Source organism: Falco rusticolus, chromosome 7 (genome assembly GCF_015220075.1).
Source record: "Falco rusticolus isolate bFalRus1 chromosome 7, bFalRus1.pri, whole genome shotgun sequence".
Taxonomy (NCBI): Eukaryota; Metazoa; Chordata; class Aves; order Falconiformes; family Falconidae; genus Falco; species Falco rusticolus.
The window spans coordinates 20,222,398-20,240,478 of record NC_051193.1 but is presented as its reverse complement, the minus strand read 5'-3'; the positions used below and the strand labels follow the sequence as shown (position 1 = coordinate 20,240,478).

At 40.2% G+C, this 18,081-nt stretch overlaps 1 protein-coding gene across 3 annotated transcripts in view; it reads right to left on the bottom strand.

Moving 5' to 3' along the window:
• FAM189A1 (family with sequence similarity 189 member A1) overlaps positions 1 to 17,734 on the bottom strand; it is a 147,404-nt gene extending 129,670 nt beyond the window's left edge. For all 3 annotated transcript variants that reach the window (XM_037395483.1, XM_037395485.1, XM_037395484.1), the window contains exon 1: positions 17,450 to 17,734. In XM_037395483.1, coding sequence (XP_037251380.1) covers positions 17,450 to 17,692 — 243 coding nt within the window. In that variant the 5' untranslated portion in view covers positions 17,693 to 17,734. The remainder of the gene's footprint in view (positions 1 to 17,449) is intronic.
• Positions 17,735 to 18,081: the final 347 nt, after the last annotated feature.

Genomic DNA, 18,081 nt, shown 5'->3' with positions numbered 1-18,081 from the left:
TAGTCAAAGTCACTTTCTGCTATAGGTTAAACATGACTCGAGTTGCATAGTGCCAGCTTCCAATTTATAAAGCTATTTAGAAGTGTTGTATAAACACAAGAGAAAGTAATTTTCTCCAACTATTTGTACAGTAATTCCTCAGAGGAACACTAAGAGAGAAAACAGAACCAGAAGACACTCGCAAGTATTCATAACTGGCAGATTCACAAACGTGAAACGTCCCACATACTTGTTACAAAAGTCATTTCAATGACAGCTGTTACACCTACTGCTGAGAGCAGCTCTAATAAACAAGAGACAGTCAAATTATTAGAGGGTAGTGAGGATCATATAGAGACTAAACTAGAAAGACAAAACTGGCTAAAATAAAAAGGAACATGTAAGGCTTGCTCTAGCAACACAAAGTGAAAATACTAGCCCATTAACTAATAGGAAAGTTTCTTGCATTAAAAACTCTCTAACCTATTCTATAAAAATATCTTTATGGCTTTTTCAAAAATTGACAGTTATGGCCAGATATTTAACACTATTAACAATTCCAGGGTGGGAATGCAAATCAGAGTAAAAAAAAAAAAAAAAAAGGATACGAATTTGAGTCCTTCAACTAAGCATGGCCCATAGAAAAGCACAAAACCATTTGCCAGAGTGGCACGATCTAAATCACTAGCTAACAGCTAAGAATTTATACCAATCAAAAAAATTATGTGAGATTAGTATAGGGAGTATGTATAGCCTACTAAACCACCACATTCATAACAACAGTGTCTACACTGACAAGTAGTCTAGGCCAACAGGAAAAGAGCTGTAGAGAGAACAGATGCTGTTGAGAAGCTGACATCCACACCATCCACGTTTCAAGGGAGTACTGTTTGTTTGGTGAGGGTTGGTCTTTTTGGCTTGGTTTGTTTTTTTGTGGTGGGGTGTGAGGTTTGGTGTTATTCTTTTGGGGTTTGGGTTTTTTTCACTGGTTTTGTGGGGGTGTTTTGGTTGTTTGTTGCAGTTTTTTTAAACACATAGAGGTAGCTCTAGTCTGAGCCCATGGATTTAATGTCCATTTGCAGCCAGACAGCATAAGAGGCACTACTGGAATGTACTTTCCAGTTTAGCATTATCCATAAGGAATCCAGTATGCGTAGTCAGAGAGCTCCACAAGGTGAACCAAAGCACAGTGTGGAAATAATTGCATAATTCATTTCAAAAGTGCACATCCAAACGAACACATCATGGTGGAGGCACACTGAGATAACCCTTCAGCCATGACCTGAAGTTGGGAGACAGGCTCGTAGAATGGCCTGCCTAAGAACCCTGATAAATTAAAAGCAAGTATTTCAAACAGGAAATTAAAAGATGTTTGCAAGTAAGGAAGTTAAACACTGTTGAAAAGTAACACACACAAGAAAAAGAAGATTAATGCTTCAGTATATAAGGGGCCCTAACTGGCAGAACAATGGGAAAAGTGCAGAAAACGACTTGAGGATTAATTTAACCAGGAATTAAAATATAAATAAAAGAAATGACAGAGGAACATTAAAAGTCAGCATCTGGGTACAGATTAGCAAACATATTTGTACAAAATAAACAGTATACATTCTGTTGCAATAGGCATTGGTGAAGATTCCTAGCAAGAAAACTCTGCCCAACTCACGCATCGTATTTCATTAAGTATGCCCAGCTACTGTAGAGAACCCAGGTCAGAAATAAACTTGCCAAACGGTTTAGAAAATTACTTTTAATGAAGTCAGAAAAAACTGGTTTTTTGTTTACCCAGGTTAAAGAACAGTGCTAGTTTTCTGGTAGGTTAAAACACCACAACAGATAAACAAGAAAAATCATTTGCCCTTGTGTCCACTGAACATTATGAAAAAAAAAAATATATATATATAAATCAGAGGCTTAACCTGCAGCACAGATTTACGCTACATATTAGGACATACACAGTTAACGTATGAGATTCATACTAGCACAGAAATAGCTAAGGGCTGAAAGAGGTTACCTAATAGGTTAAAAAGTTTCCTTTATTATATACATTTAGGAGTAGCTAAACAAACATGCAGCTACAGATGCTGTTGTTAATGGATGGATTTTCACAGTGAAAATAAGAGAAGATGACCTCTTGAGACCCATTCCAGGTACACATTTCTGTAATGTTATACTTTCTGTCACAAAAATACATTACTGATGTTTTATTTTAGTTTATATATGCGTATATACACACAGTAAGAATATGTTTCTCTACGTTTGTAATATTAATTTCTTTTCAGAATCATATCCTTTAAAAATGTGTATGTATTTATCAGACATTACTATTTATTAAAGAAACATCATCATTCTTGGAGAATGCAGTTTACCACTCCTTTAGTACATTTAAGCAGCTTTGCTTGTGCATGTAAATAGGAAGCAAGGAAGGTTTCTTTGTACTCTCCGATTATCACCAGTATTCACTTTGAGATTTCTAGTTATTACTGTACCCTTTCCAAAGTCTTCTATCAATGCCTACAGTTAAAGACTTCTGAGCTTCCAAAATTCTTTATCAAACAATTTGATGGTGAAATCCAACCCAGGTCTACAAGTTAAAACACAATTATCAATTAATCTCTAAATATAGAAAGACTATTAAAGGACCAGCTGGCATTTTAAAATAATGAAAGCCAACACTGTTCTTTGGCATCAGCACTAGCTGGTGTTGCTAAGCTACTGCTGCTGCCCAGACAGTTATACACCATCAGGTATTTAATTCATGCAGGCCAGTGGTCCGGAGGGGAGGAGGGAAAAGAAAAAAAAAAAAAAACCCAAAAAAAAAACCCCACAAACCAAAAAACGCCAAACCCCAGCACTCAAAATGCATTTTTTTACCAGTAAAACTCAAATCTTACCATCTGAGTCTATGAGCTGTAATATAATTTGTGTCCATGAGCAAGTGATACACAGAGAAAACCAATTAGCTTTTGGTGCTATTTTAGAGTCCATTTACTTGCCCTGTTGATTTACTTTGGTTTCGTTTTGCTGTAATGTAACTGTAATGTAAATAAATTTTTTAATGTTATATATCTCAATTCTTTTTCCACTTTTAATGTGTGAATCTTGATTTTTGTCAAATAAATGCCTTGATAAATACTAGGAGATTCTGTTTCTGTGGGCCAATGGAGGCTAACAAATAGGAAAACTATCAGCAAGTATGATAATTTTTTGGGCAGTTCGATTACAGCCTATGAAAACAGTGTTACATAGTACATGATCATTGTTCAAAAAATTTCTTTTGAGTTTCTCACAGTTTCTATGAGATACTAGCAGCCTTTTCCTAGTTCTTTCATCACTGATCACACTTATGATTTGCAGCTTCCAAATCCAAACCTGCATTTACTTTTTATAAAAGTAACTTAGCTAGCCCAGGTACCACCATTATATTATTTAACAAAAGTAAGTGTATCAAAAACTCAGAGACTGTCAACTATCTTGCTAATCATAAACATCACCTCAATAGTGCTATTCTGTGGCTTGATTTCATTTTTATTTAGGATGTTATTTTTATGCCCTTAGCAAAGCTGTGTCATTTGGAAGTCAACCTTTTATCTCTGTTGGTGCAGGAGGCGATAATTCTATTGGTAGAAGACAATTCTGACCTCTAAATAATCCTGTCCTTCTTTTCTTCATACACTGTAACCACAAACTTCAACTGTGATGTTTCTTGCATTCCTCATATAATTAAACTAGGACCATTATTAAGATCAATTACGAGTTTAATGCTTTCTGGGTTTGGGTTGGGTTTTTTTTTCCAATGGTGAATGCACAATCAGTTGAAAAACTATACATGAAAAATATTTAACCATTTTAAACTATCAAACAGTCAATAATTATCACTATTTTGATTATTACAGTTCTCAGCACATTTGTACAACCTTGTTATGCACATTTATATGGTACAGCATATCTATAGCTTACTAAAAATAACAGTTCATCACTTGTCAGATGTTGAAATACAGAAGGAACAGATAGCACATTTCTTAAGAAAGTACTTTGGGGACTGGGGAGGTGTGAATCCTGTCTGAGAACACGCTATTTGCTTATCCTCATCTTCCCACTCCTCAGGCATTTGAAATGGCAGTTGGGGGAGCAAACACTTCTCCCAGTTAAGTGATAAAAGCATTCTTTAACAGACACACACACTGATTTTTATACTAAAAATGCATTTTATTGCCTTACACTAACACAAAAAGTTAATGCCTGCTTCTGAGAAATACAGTAAAACACACTTCATCCAGCTATAACTTCACATTCTAAAATAGCTACATGAGATATCTTTTCATGCTAGAGACTTCACCTTCTCTAATGTACAAGCCTACCTTTCCTTTTTCAGCCTATTCCTTGTTAACTTAATTGGAAAAGAATGGAATCTTTTTTTGAAAACCTATGTTTGTAAAATTATAAAATCACTTTTCATCATCTTCCGGCTGATCTCCTCAAGAAGTATTTTTTTGCTTCATCCGAAGTATCATTATATGTATTTATACCATCAAACCTCTCATTTCCACAAGAGCCTACTGATTAATATAATCACTGCACATTATTGTTAGTCTGCAGGCTCCTTGTGGGCATCTAACAAATATAATTACACTGACTGTTGAATTTTCTGCTTTCAAAAAACAACACTTTACAAAGCATCACATTATTTTTAAGTATAAACTTTTTACATCCTATTCACCTTTAGCATTTTATATGGTCTATGCTGTTAGTCAGAATTTCACATCCATCTGCTTTGTTCCGTCCTGTAGGACTGCCTATAAGGTAGGACCCAATATAACTCTAAAACACAGAACCTATCTCTGGTTGCTCTTGAATAATAACAAAGGAAACAGATGCATGACCAAACATCAACTTTCTAAGAGGTAAGACTACAAAACTCATTTTTGCAACAGCTGGTGACTCACAAGATGTTACTTATATTTTTGCCTGCTTTCATGAGATGACTTCTTGCTTAAAGATTTAACTTATTGGCCAAATGATTGAAACAAGTCACGGTTTCAGTGTGTTATTCTATAATGTTTTACCCAAAACCTTTATGCAAAAATGTACTCCTAACACTGTTCATGTCTAACTTCTTAAACTCTACAGAAGGATGACATCAATTACAGCCTAAATTACCTGTCTGAAATACTTGATCCTGAAGTACTTATACTGCAGGCAAAAGAAGTAAAAAATTCTTGGTTTAACATCTTTGATGTTATATGGTTAACATGCTGATGCAAGATACCAGAAGTATACCTAGACCTTTCTGAATTAGGGAAATATTGCTTAAAACATAGCTCTAATTTCTAAAGTAACTAGTTTTCAAGAATATGCAGTACAGCCCATTACTACATTTTACTGGAGCATGAAGTTTGGCATCAGATTAATTTTTCCCCAAGTCAACTCCAGTAGATACAAAGAAATAACGTTGTTTGGGGACTCTCATACAGTTCCTAAATCTACCTAACTACAAACAAAAAAATCTAATTCTTATCTTCTAGGAGCTCTAGAGTTAAGTACATGTAGACTTACTTTTATATGGGGAAAAACTCATTTTTCACAGACCTATCTTTTTTCACTGACATTATACAAATTGTAACAGACAATTTAGATAAAGGGGAAAAAAAAATCGTAATACCTAAAAATAACCACCTTCCAAAATCAAAAAATTGTTTGTTCCAGAAACATTCAAGACTGAAAAGTAACTGTGACTCTCAATCTGACTCCTCCTTTGCCCATTACTTGCGTTCTCTATTTTTCAAAGCAGGTTAATTAACCAGATACTACGAGATAATTACTTCTGTAGTTTTGGAACCAAAACATCTGATCCAGACAAAACCTCAAGTTTAACCCCAAACGATTCATAGTGTAGGGCAAGCTTTTATACTGCCAGACCACAAAAAGGAACTGCCGACTGGAAGGACATCTACAATTTGTCTAGCGATGACTTAATAGTTCCACAAGTAAAAAGTGTACTGCTTCAGAGGAAGGTTCAATGTCAGAAATAGAAAACAGGTTTGCTTCTTCCTACCTTCCTTCCAATTCCTTTAGATTCACAAACCAATGAAGGATACAAACATTTCAGACAGTCCTCACCTAGAACTGACAGGTATTGTCAGGGGACAACTTTTCCTAATAGCCAGTTTGATATTCAGGCCTTCAAGACATTTCGATTCACAGTAAGTTAGGTTAAGGAAGATGAGCACATGGTCTGTGTTCAGGAAGATGAGCACATGGTCTCTGGTAGACAGCAAAATGCCATTCTGATGCTGGTTGTACTTATTATCTGTATAATACCTTGTTGCTTGTGTCTTTACTGCTTTTAGAGTAAAGGTTCCTTTCCACTCAAAGGACAAATATTATGTACCAACAGAAATTAGTCTGTCAAATCACAGTGCGGGTTTTTTAAAAGCTCAAAGGAAAAGCTGCATTGACTATTTATACTACTTAGCTAGCTAAGAAAATATTTACTGAATAAACATGAAATTCAGAAGCTGATATTAATGTTTCAGTATTGATGCTGGTTACTGCATACTACAATAGTATTTCACAGAATGTCAAAGTACAGTCTGATGGTGAAGCTCCACTTCAAATCTGTGACCTGATTTCATGGGAAGGGGAGGAAAGGAAGTAATTCTTAAATGACTTCCTAAAGTTCTTTAGGCCCAGAATAATACTTGTTACACAAGTATAAATAGAACAAAAGGTATGTCCATGATTCCATGTCTTTTAAGAACCCTTTAAAAAGGCTACTGTCTTTTCTCCTACCAGAACAAGCATAAAGAGTTGGGTATATTAAGGACTTAAGCCGTATATTAAATGTAGTTCCCACCTACCACAGCAATGTTACTAATGTCCTTCTGAAAGGACAACATTGCTAGTACAATTCCTACCTTCACACATAAAAGGCAACATGGAAAAGTTGTTAACATTTTACCCAATCTGTACAATGTTATCAGGGAGAGAAAGTGCACCTGCCACCCCATCTGTTCTCTCTTCCAGTCTCATCTTCACGATTTTCTCTCTGTACCATGCAGCAGGTTCTGTGGTAGAAGTGCCAGAGATGCATCAGAGACATCACGTGATCCAGCTGTAAGAGATTCCTCCATGTACAGACACATCAATAATGTGGACTCCAGGGCATGAGCTTGTTATTTCACATGTATTTTTGACACCCCACCCCATCCCATTGCATTTTGTGGTTTGCTTTTTTCTGGTTTCAAAATGTTATTTTAAGCATGAAAATTATTTGTTCTATTCAGATGCATTTAAACAAGTCTCCATTTAAGTCAACCTTTTCAAGTATCCTTTATAACCAAATACTTGCAACTAAAACCGAGAAATATTCTTCTTCAATGCCCTCTTTTGCTCTTTACATGTAATGAGTGAGCGAGTGGCTGTATGGTGCTTAAGTACCAGCTGGGGTTAAACCATGACAATTATTTCACATGAAAATCTGTTTGAAACTACTGCAAAACAAAAACCTCAAAACTAACACATCTTGAAATAACATGGCTTTTTCAGAAAGAAACTGTAAAAACAGGAAGGACTACAAAGGCATCCATTCGGTTTAGGAGACAGGGTGATCAATACAATTCCTTGATTATTACTATTTGCAATAAATACAATAACCTTTCCAAAACAAAACACATACTTCTCAACTGCCAATATGTCTGTATAAGCAAGCAAGAGGAGGCTCAAGTACTCTTCATCTGGAGATCCCACACTTTCATTAGGAGTTTTCTAAATATATTTTTTACTGCAAGATCACGAACCTGAAAACTGACACTTCCCACAAGAATGTGTAAGTGGCCTTTCCCCCTCCTGGAAAATTTACACGTTAAGGGGAAAAAATGTAGAGCCAAGACAGTACCTTGATAGTTCAGATTACCTGGAACATGTAAAACAAACTGGGTTCCCTTCACACCAAGTCAGGACTTGAACCTTTGCTTCCTTCATCCCTCATGACCCTGACCGCTACACTCCTAGCTGTATAGAAAGACTGCAGCACTTCAGGTTTTGTAGTCTGATTTTTCACAAGTTTTAAAAAGGTTTTGAATTTAGCCTCTGGAAAGATAAAATTTCTTTGAACCATAGCTACTTTCAATATATGACAAAACCACTTTCTACCAACATTATTTTCAGAATAACATAGCAGTCAGTATGCTAGCCACAGGTTCACAGCACTGTTTTAATGAGCGTGCCTTAAAATTCTTTATGATAGTTTACAGAGTCAGGAATTGAAAATCTCCTATTTTAGTACCACTGATCAAAAAATGGTTTCAGTACTATAACAAAAGGATACCATTCAGATAACTATTCTGCTAGAACCATAATCAATAGAATGCATAACAGTGACATAAAGACTTATGTTTATTAATGATTAATTACACTGTTCATTGACTCTTTTATGAATGCTGAAATATTATTTGGGGGGGGGGTATTTATTTTGTTGGGTTTTTTAAATTAAAGAGTAGCCTTACTGTCTGTAGGAGGTCAAAAAACTACCACAAGTCTCAAAAATAGCTGCATTCACAATTTCCACCTAGAAGAAAACAAATTTATTCTCTGAAGAGTGAATGTAAAAGTAACATTATAAAGCTACACATTTATTATCTCTCAGTGCCTCTGTATTAAGTGTGTTCATCTTAAAAACACCTGGATTTATCTCATCTAGCACTGAAAGCTTATCTAAAATCTTCAGATTAAGCCATCCTCTCTTCTGCTACAAACAGTAGCAAAACCAAACTCATAAATTATGTCACTCATATGAAAAGAATTCTGCTGAGATGGACACTCTATAGGTGAACAGCAATAATAAAAATGTATAGTTATCAATGAGAAGATTATTTGCTTGTTCTGCAGGACATAAGTTACTCATGATGATGGCATCCAGACAGCAAGAAAGTTCATATTAAAAATGGAAAGTAAACTTGTAAAGTTAGCAGCTCTTCATAAATTAGACACAAAAGTTTAAACTTAAAATGCTGTTTCAACTATCCATGTTTAAATCAAGCTGTTTTAAAGATCAGAAACCCAGAAATACATTGTTTGCCTTCTCCAAGGAAAGCATTCATATTCTTCAGAGTACTTACATTTTCTCATTTTTATCTAGATACAAGAGGCAAGTCTACATTTATTATGTCATAAAATTACTCTTTTTTTTTTTTTTTTTTAAATCACAATGTCTCACTGTAAGTGCTGCAGCAGTAATTCACAGAAGTATTTCCCATTTACTATAACTTAGCCCAAAGCTACTGAAGATTCTCAAAAGTAACATGCACAGAGCACCCACCTGGCCCCCAGAACTGGCTGTTTCACTCTGCAGACCCGCATCAAATTACTGCTGTAGATATCACTGCTATGGAGTAAGATTCTGCTGTCATGGTTTAACCCCAGCTGGCAGCTCAGCCCTACACAGCTGCTCACTCACTCCCCCAATAGGATGGGGCAGAGAATAAGAAGAGTAAAAGTGAGGAAACTCGTGGGTTGAGACAAAGACAGCATAAAAAGTAACGCATTAGCCACGTGCACAAGCAAAGCAAAGCAAGGCATTCATTCACCTCTTCCCATCAACATGGTGGTCAGCCATGGCCAGGAAAGCCGGGCTCCTTGGGAAGACAAACACCATCACTCCCAATGTCCCCCCCTTCCTCTTCCTTCCCCCAGCTTTATATGCCGAGCGTGACACCACATGGTGTGGAATATCCCGTGGGTCAGTTGGGGACAGCTGTCCCAGTGGTGTCCCCTCCTGACTGCTTGTGCCTCCCAACCTGCTCGCTGCGGGGTGGGGTGAGAGGCAGAAAGGCCTTGGCTCTGTGTGAGCTCTGCTCAGCAGGAACTGAAACATCCCTGTTACCCACACTGTTGTCAGCACAGGGCCAAAACACAGCCCCATAGCAGCTACTATGAAGAAAATTAACCTAACCCAGCTGAAACCAGCACATCTGCCCAGTAGAAAGGATAAGTGTTAATTTTTAGAGAGTTCACATCCTCTGCATATACAATTTTCAGATTGGCCTTACAGGTTCTACCTCAATTAGCAAAGAGTAAATGGAACAGAAGCAAATCTTTTTCCAATAGAATTGATGCTTAAGAAGAGAGCATTCCCACCATACACATATTGGATGGGTAACTACTTCAGACAAGCTCTAGTCTGGTACTGAGACTTAATACCTGCTAGCAGTCAGTTCGTATTTTCTACGCTCTTAAAGCACATCTTCTGGTTTCATTTGATCGCCCAGGAATCAAGTTTGTGCGCTCTGAGAATGCCCCCCCCCCCCCCCCCCCCCATGAATGAACAGTGGGTGAGAGCACACACGTGATCAGAACTAAAGCACTGACAGAGATGTATCTGCAGACTACCAAAAATGACAAACTACTGAGAAGACTGAAGTTTCAAACAGCATAAGTACTTTTAAAGGAACTATGAACACTTGATTCTTAAAAATCCAGCTTGTAGCCTCTGGTTGTGGGATAAGACACTGTGATTCTGTGACTTTGCCAAAGAGGGAAGGCTTAGCTTTGGGGCATTCTGGTCTTAAAATATTGCCTGCACATAACTTATGAACCTCTAGATGTATAAATACTGCTCAACGATAAATTCCCCAGCTTTGTCACATTTGCACAGTATTCCTTTAAATCAGCCTGGTAACTCCATTAACTGGTAATGACCACACCATATTGTGCTTCTGGAAGAGTATCTTTCTTTAAATCCACTCCTGAAACAGTTACACTCCTGTAAGTTACATATTTTCCCGCAGTTCCCACCTTACAGAGTCCCATTCTCTGTTCTGCCCCTTGATTCCAGAAGGCTGAGGAGTGAGCAGAAAAATGAATTGTGAAAGAAAAGCCAATTAAGCATGACAATTCACAACTCATTCCTTCAATAAATTGCAACATAGGACTAAAATGGAGGTGTAATAAGTTCAGCAGCTGCTAATGACTGGATAATTGACCTTGGAAATTCCCACTTCAACTAAGCTACTTATCTATTCCTAAGTTTCTCAGTAGACTGTAACTGTTCCACACAGCTAGCTGTTACAAGTTCTGGGGCAGTATTTACCGTCTTCACAGTAAATGCTCATACAAGTCCAGCATAAAAGAACACCTGGAAAAGACAACCAGAATTCAAGAAAAATATCTGATTCCTTAAGAGACTTAGACATACACCCATCTTTCTACTACAAGTTAAAAAACCAACCAAACAACAACAAACAAAAAAACCCAACAACAAACCCAGCTTGCATCATATGCTAATAACAGTAAAAGCCTTATTCAAATTGTGGTATTTTTATTCTGCGGTCTGGTTGCCTACAGAAAAAGATTTCAGAACACAGGTAATTTATAATACTACAGGATAAAAAAAAAATAATGATGCTACTTCTCTAAAGATAGGACACTCCCCCCATATCATAATGGGATATCTTTGCTTTATTCAGCTATTCCTTCCCATAACACAAAGTTTTTAAATTAATTTGCATGATCAAATGCTTCTCGGCCCCATAAGGCTTGGGCAACAGAATATACTCAGAAGCAATAAAAGCTGATTTGAAACAAATAATGCTGGCTTCCACGAGTCTGCTATTTTCCAGCACACTGAATACACTTAGCCCCAAATCCTCAGGAAATCACAAATGGCCGTTTTACCCTGTATAGTTCAAAGAATAAGAAAAGAACACTGTCTTCTTTCTAATTGTTCCTCTTTCAGGCTGCCTAATTAGCTATCAATTCATCCAGATAAGGAAACTATATTTTCACCCATGAATCCACTGTTCCAAAGCTCTGCTTTAGATGGGACTCCAGGAAGTACAGAGAAGCCTTCTTACTCCTTATGCTTATATGATGCATACGACCTCATCTGATACCAGTTAAAATCTGTGGTGTTAGTGTATCTAATAACTTCTAACATATGTTATTGCATATTGCAGTTCTTGAGGAGTTAACATTGATCAGTTAAACACTAGAGTACTACTTTCTCAAATTTATTACTTTACCAATCTAGCTGCTCTTATTTTGTGACTATCACACCAGCTCAAACCTACCATGAATTGTTAGCCAGATCCAGTAGTGACTCATTTATTGGAAAGGAGACTAAACAGGCAAAAGACAGGTTAACAAATCATTCGTAGGACCTCCAAGGTGATCCATTTCCTGGACTTCTAAATTTCATCAATATGAAGCAAGGAACATCAAGGTAACTGTTCTAGTGCATGGGATGCGTTGTCCTTCAGGAATGACATAAAATCTTCAACAGCCACATAGGGAAATCAGTTCCATGTGATCCCTGGACCCAAATATATTTGATAATCTGCATCAGAGGTCTGGTAAGTCTCCTGAAGAGGAAAACTTCTTCAGTACAGAAATTTACCTGCTTAATTCCCAAAACAGCAATACCAACTACTTCCAAAAGAAACCTGAAAGAATTTGTGTATTTTCAGAGACGGAACACTGTCTGAACCAGTAGCAAACTTCGCAGAATAACAAATTATCCACCATGAACTAATCGTCATGATCATGGAGTCCACAGATTTGAATTCTACTGTTAGAACAATCATTTACAGAGCAGGGATCTGGTCAGATAATCCTACCCAGACAGCTAATAACCTCGCTGCTGTTACAACAGATGTTCAGGAAGTTTCTAATGACTTACGCAAATTCTAGAAAAAAACCACTGAGTTTCATCTAAGAAAGTTGTAGATTAAGCACTCAAGTTGTGCGGATAACCAGGGGTACTCAAAACAAGCAACCCATACTATATACTGTCATAGAGAATCACATAGCACACTCAGAGTAGCGATGGATGTTTTGATCAAAACTACTTGAAATCCATGCTAGAGTTTTTTTACACCTACAGCAGGTGGACAAGAAAGCTACCGTTTAAGTCCTAGGTATGAGGTGATCAGCTCTGAGACAATAAATGCTATGCATCAGCAGTTTTTACAAGTTCAGTATATACAATATATGTCACTCAATACTAGCAATAAGTTTACTTTGCCTCAAACAGCTTAGCTCTACTTTCACAATAACAGACTCTGTTGGCAGCAGGCTTTTCATGCAAACTAAAGCTCATTCCTCTGAGCTACAAATACCATCACTCTAGTACCTCCTTTATTTCACCTGACTATCCACAAGCAATACTGGAAAACCCCAAAAGGGAAAGAAAACAAGGAAAGGAGAAAGGAGGGGGGAAAAAAAAATCTGTACCTGAAATGGAGAAGAGATAAATACAATTGCTAACAAATATATTTTTTTTTGTAATCTCCCCTTCACTTCCACATTGATTCTGCACAGGAACATGCTAAAACAACCTGCTGCATGTGAGGAACACTCAGTCACAGACTAGTAGAAGCTTTTGAAAGTAACTCCTCTACGTGTCATCTGAGGGATTTAAACCTCTTTTGTACAACATCATTGAGGAACACAGAGAAGGCTCTACACTCATCTTTCTCAGTTAATGACATAAACAAGTATATAATGTATTTCATATTTTCCACAACAGAGAAGCTGGGTCTGAGTTCACCTTGACAATCCCCTCTATATATGTTTCCCTTTTCAAAGAACACAAAAAGCACAAACCTCTAAGACATACTATACAAAAGCTGTTTTTAAACCAGAGAACTTCAAAACGGTTCAAAACCATTTTTTTTTTTTGAGCATGGGATATGGACAATAATAGCAGAATTGAGAAGAAACTTAATACAAAGGAGAAGCAGCACAAGATCTTCCAGCAACACACTTCTACACAAGAATACAACTGATTTCAGATAACTATATATAAAAGAAGAGATAGCTTATACTTCGCTGTATGTTCTAAGATTTTAGTGCCATGGTATGATTTTAGAAACCTGAGTAATCTTATGATTTAACTTTCATTAATGCTTTCCAATACTAGAGATAACTCTAGTCTCTGAGGCTGGTATTTTTCTCAGAATGCTGGGATCAAGGCAGGGTGGGGAGGATAAACAACCTATTGCCAACTTCTAAATAATTTTAAGAAATTACTGCAGACAGCAAGATTTGCTCTTGCAGTCACACTAATATAGCTCTTACCAGGTGGTTCACTAGTATCCTAACAGCAGTAACAGTAACCATAAATATTTGGCTCGCTTAGCTGAAGCGTTACAATCAATCCGGGCACGTACAAAGCCTGTAAAACTACAAACTGGTGTACGTTTTGGATTCTTAAGGACTAAGAATGAAGAAATATTTTCTCATACTCAAGCAACTATAGACCTACAGGAGAGACAAAGAGCCTCGATACTGCTTATACTTTTGGGATAAGTTTCAGCGATCTACCAGAACACCGATTTTAAGACCTATGCATCCATGAACAAAATAAGGCTAATATTCAATTCTTCAGGTTCCTCAAAGGATCAAAGACACTTATGTTCATACACCCTACATGAAAAAGCACATACTTTTACCCAACCAAGAGAATGTGAAGATGAAATTGCCATTCTCCTGAATGAAAAACCGCAACAGGAACAAACCGCCTGCCATTTCACCACACAGCTTGTAAGATCTTGCCAATGATTTTCTGCCTATACAGAATCAACCAGCTCATCTAACCTCCAAATTCACTTGTGCTCAGTGTGAGGCTGACTCTCATTAATTACCTTCACATGTCTTAATACAAAATACATGAAAATATTTTTTTCTCTTCTTAACATGGTGTTATAAAAGGGAAGACAAAACAAAATGCTTTAATTTTGGGGATGATGCTTAAATTAGCTCTGAATTCTTCAAAGTTTTATGTAAATTATGGTGCCTTGTTCTTTAAAATAAGCTCTCACTGGTGCAGTCACTTGATTTGATTCCAAAAAAAAAAGCGAGAAATCAGAACCTTTCCTTGCATTTGATTAGAGAATTTTCTGTGAGGATTGTAATATGCAGCCTTTTTTTTTTTTTTTTTTATCAGCTAGATTGTTGCAAACACTGTGAAGTTATTGTAAAAAACATTTAAAAGATTCTTCGCAAATTTTTGCAGCCTTCATTTATATTGACAGGGCAGCTGGTGTCAAAAAATGCTGAAAAGTGCCAATGCCAATACTATCCTGTTTTAGGATGTCCATTTCTAATGACATGGAAGCTACGGTATATCACACACTTCCCCCCACCTTCCCATGCCCACCCCCCACCCCCCCCCCCCAAAAAAAAAAAAAAAAAAGGTTTAGAATTGTTACTTCACCATCAAACAACTCAGTTATTTACTTCCAGCCGGGGGAGGGGGGGGGGGGGGGGCACCCGGAAGTAGATTGAAGGGAGTGCATATTTATGCCTGATTTTGGCACCAAGTAAAGAAAAAAAGGTTACTTCCATTATTTTTCTCTCATGTCATTCAAATCACTTTTGTTTTTTCTTTAATTGTATTTTCCAGAAGCAAGCTAAAAATGTTCATTCTTCCACAGAAATACTTTTCAGCTGTGAGTGACAATATACGTTGAACTCACTAAACACCTCAAAAAGCTTTTAAGAAAATGCTGCATAAGCAAATAACTTGGGCTCAAAAAGTTCTTTAGAGCTTACCAATACTTCAAAACTACTCTATTTTTACCTTTCTTGAGACTTACGAGAGAAGAAGATTAGGAGGAAAGCATGGTTATTCTCATGGTCCAAAAGATCATTTATAAAGCAAGCTCTCTGTTTAGGAAGCAACGTGTAACTGCCTCACTCTGATAACACAGGGCAATAAAGCCTTCTAGAGTCAACGATTTTGCAATACTGTGTGCCATTTACAATTCACACCACAGGCTGGAATCACGGCTTTCTTCGCTACGATGAGCAAGTAACATCCATGAAATCCACCCGGAAAACATACCTTTCTATGGGTTGCCTTGCACAGAGAGAAGAGCAGAAGGCATCCACAAGCAGAAAACCAGCGTATTTTACAGCATACTGATAACCCCCAAAGTCTCTTTTCACGAAGGTTACAGGAGCTGGGGAAAGCAGGTGTTAGTGAAAAAGTTGTGCCTACTGGAGTCCACAATCAGATGTGTACATTCCTGCTTGGTCTATCAAGATAAGAAACCGAGCCTGCCTAAGCTGTGTTGTTTTAGTACCACATCAATATGTAAGCAGCCAGATTCTTAATTTAAAATTCACACCTCATCATAACATATAGCTGCATATTTGCTTGCAGAGGTTCAAACTCAACAGAATGATTATTACAGCATCAAGGCTCCTACTGCAAACTGACGCTTTTTTTCAAGACTATGCAAAATCCTGGCAAAATCAAGAAAAATATCTTAATAACTAATCCAAAGCTACTCTTCCGCTCTGAAGGACTCAAAAAAATTATTGAGTAACATGCTGTGTAACAGCATATTAAACAGTAATTTTTTAAATTACACCATTTCTGCCACATGCTCGGTACTGAATAACCCAAATGACTTACCTAACAGTTCTGGTTTCTAATAAGCACTTTTACAGCTGAAAACCCTCTCATCCGTTAAAAGAGCTGAAAAGATACACTTGAAGCCAGTAACAAATTAAATGGACCAAATCTTCACGGATAACCCGGTCTGTTACTAGCGTCCTCAGAAATGTCTTTCTTCAGAACCCTCAAGCCCATTTTGCCGCTTTTGAGAGAAACTCGCACAGACCAGTACTATAATAAGGCACCCACGCGTGCGTTGTACCCAGACACACAAACGCCCATAATCAGCGCTGAGTGAGGCCACATGAACCAAGAGTGCTACCAACTGTTTTTTTGCTGTTTTGTTTTTAAAAAAAAATAAAATAATTACACTAGCAGGACACAATAGAAAGCCAACGAGAAAGCCACAAAGGAGTGAGGGGGACCGTGATTTGGGCACCTGCTTTCAGAACAGGGAAGGTTTTACCTCAGACACCCAGCGCTGCGGGACGGAGGACCCCAAGGCCCTTTCCCGCCCTCCGCGCTCCCCTCAGCGGGGGCCCGGCCCGCCGCTCCCGCCCGGCTCCCCTCCCGCCCCGCCACCTGCCGCACGGCGCGGGTCGCAGCCCTGCGCGGGGCCATGAGGAGCGGCCGCACCTCGGGGTGAAGCCCCGCACACCGCCGGAGCCCGTACAGCAGGCGTCAGGGACAGCAGCAGCAGCCGCCCGTGAAGCGGACAGCGGCTGCCGGGGCGACACCGAAGGTCAGTTCGCTCTGCCAAGTTCCATCCGGCGCTGCAGCTCGCCCGCCCAGCCGCCCCGGCCGGCCCATCCCGCACGCCGCTGCCCGGCTCAGGGGCCGCCCGGGGCGGCGGGAGCTCAGAGCCGCCACGAGCGCGGCTCTCACCTCACCCGCCCGGCTGTGGTGCCCCGCGGGAAGGAGTCTCGGCCGCCGGCCCCGCTCCTCAGGGACGAGAGACGAGGCCCGGGGACGCCGCCGCCCGCGTCTCACCTGTAGCCGCGAACCCACAGCCCTGAGGCGCTGCCGGCGGCTCCCCCCGCCCCCCTCCCCGCTCGCCCCCCGACTCACCGAGAAGCCGGCCCAGAAGGGGCAGGAGTGGCGGACGCGGGCCGAGGTGGTGAGCGCCAGGGCGGCGAAGCTGACGGCCACGATGAGGCAGCCGAGCACCATCTGCGTGACCCCCAGCGCCAGCATGGCCCGCGAGCGGGCGCGGTGCTCGCGCAGGCGGGACAGGCTGCGGGACAGCGCGGTGGGGCTGAGGGAGCGCGCCCCGCCGGGGGGCCGCGCCGCCCCGCCGCCGCCCACCGGCATCCTCCGCCGGGCCCCTCACGGCTCGGCCGGCCGGCGCCGCCTCCTCCCGCCGCTGCCACCGCCCCCCGCGCCCGGCGGGGAGGGCGCGCTCCGCGGAGCAGCCGGGCGCGGGCGCTGCGGGGCGGCGGGCAGCCGCGGCGCATGGAGGAGGAGCCGCGCTGCCGCCGCGGCCACCGGCGCGGGCCCGGCCGCCGGCGGGCAGGGCACGGAGCGGCGGGGCGGGAGAGGGGCGGCCCGGCCGCCACCACCGCCTCCTCTCCCCGCTGCAGGCGCGGGGGGGCTACGGCGCGCAGCGCGCGGGCGCGGCTCGCCCTCAGCCTCCGGCGGGGGCGGCCCCGGCCCCAGCCCCGCCACACGCCCGGGGGCCGCCGAGCCCCGCCGCGGTGCCT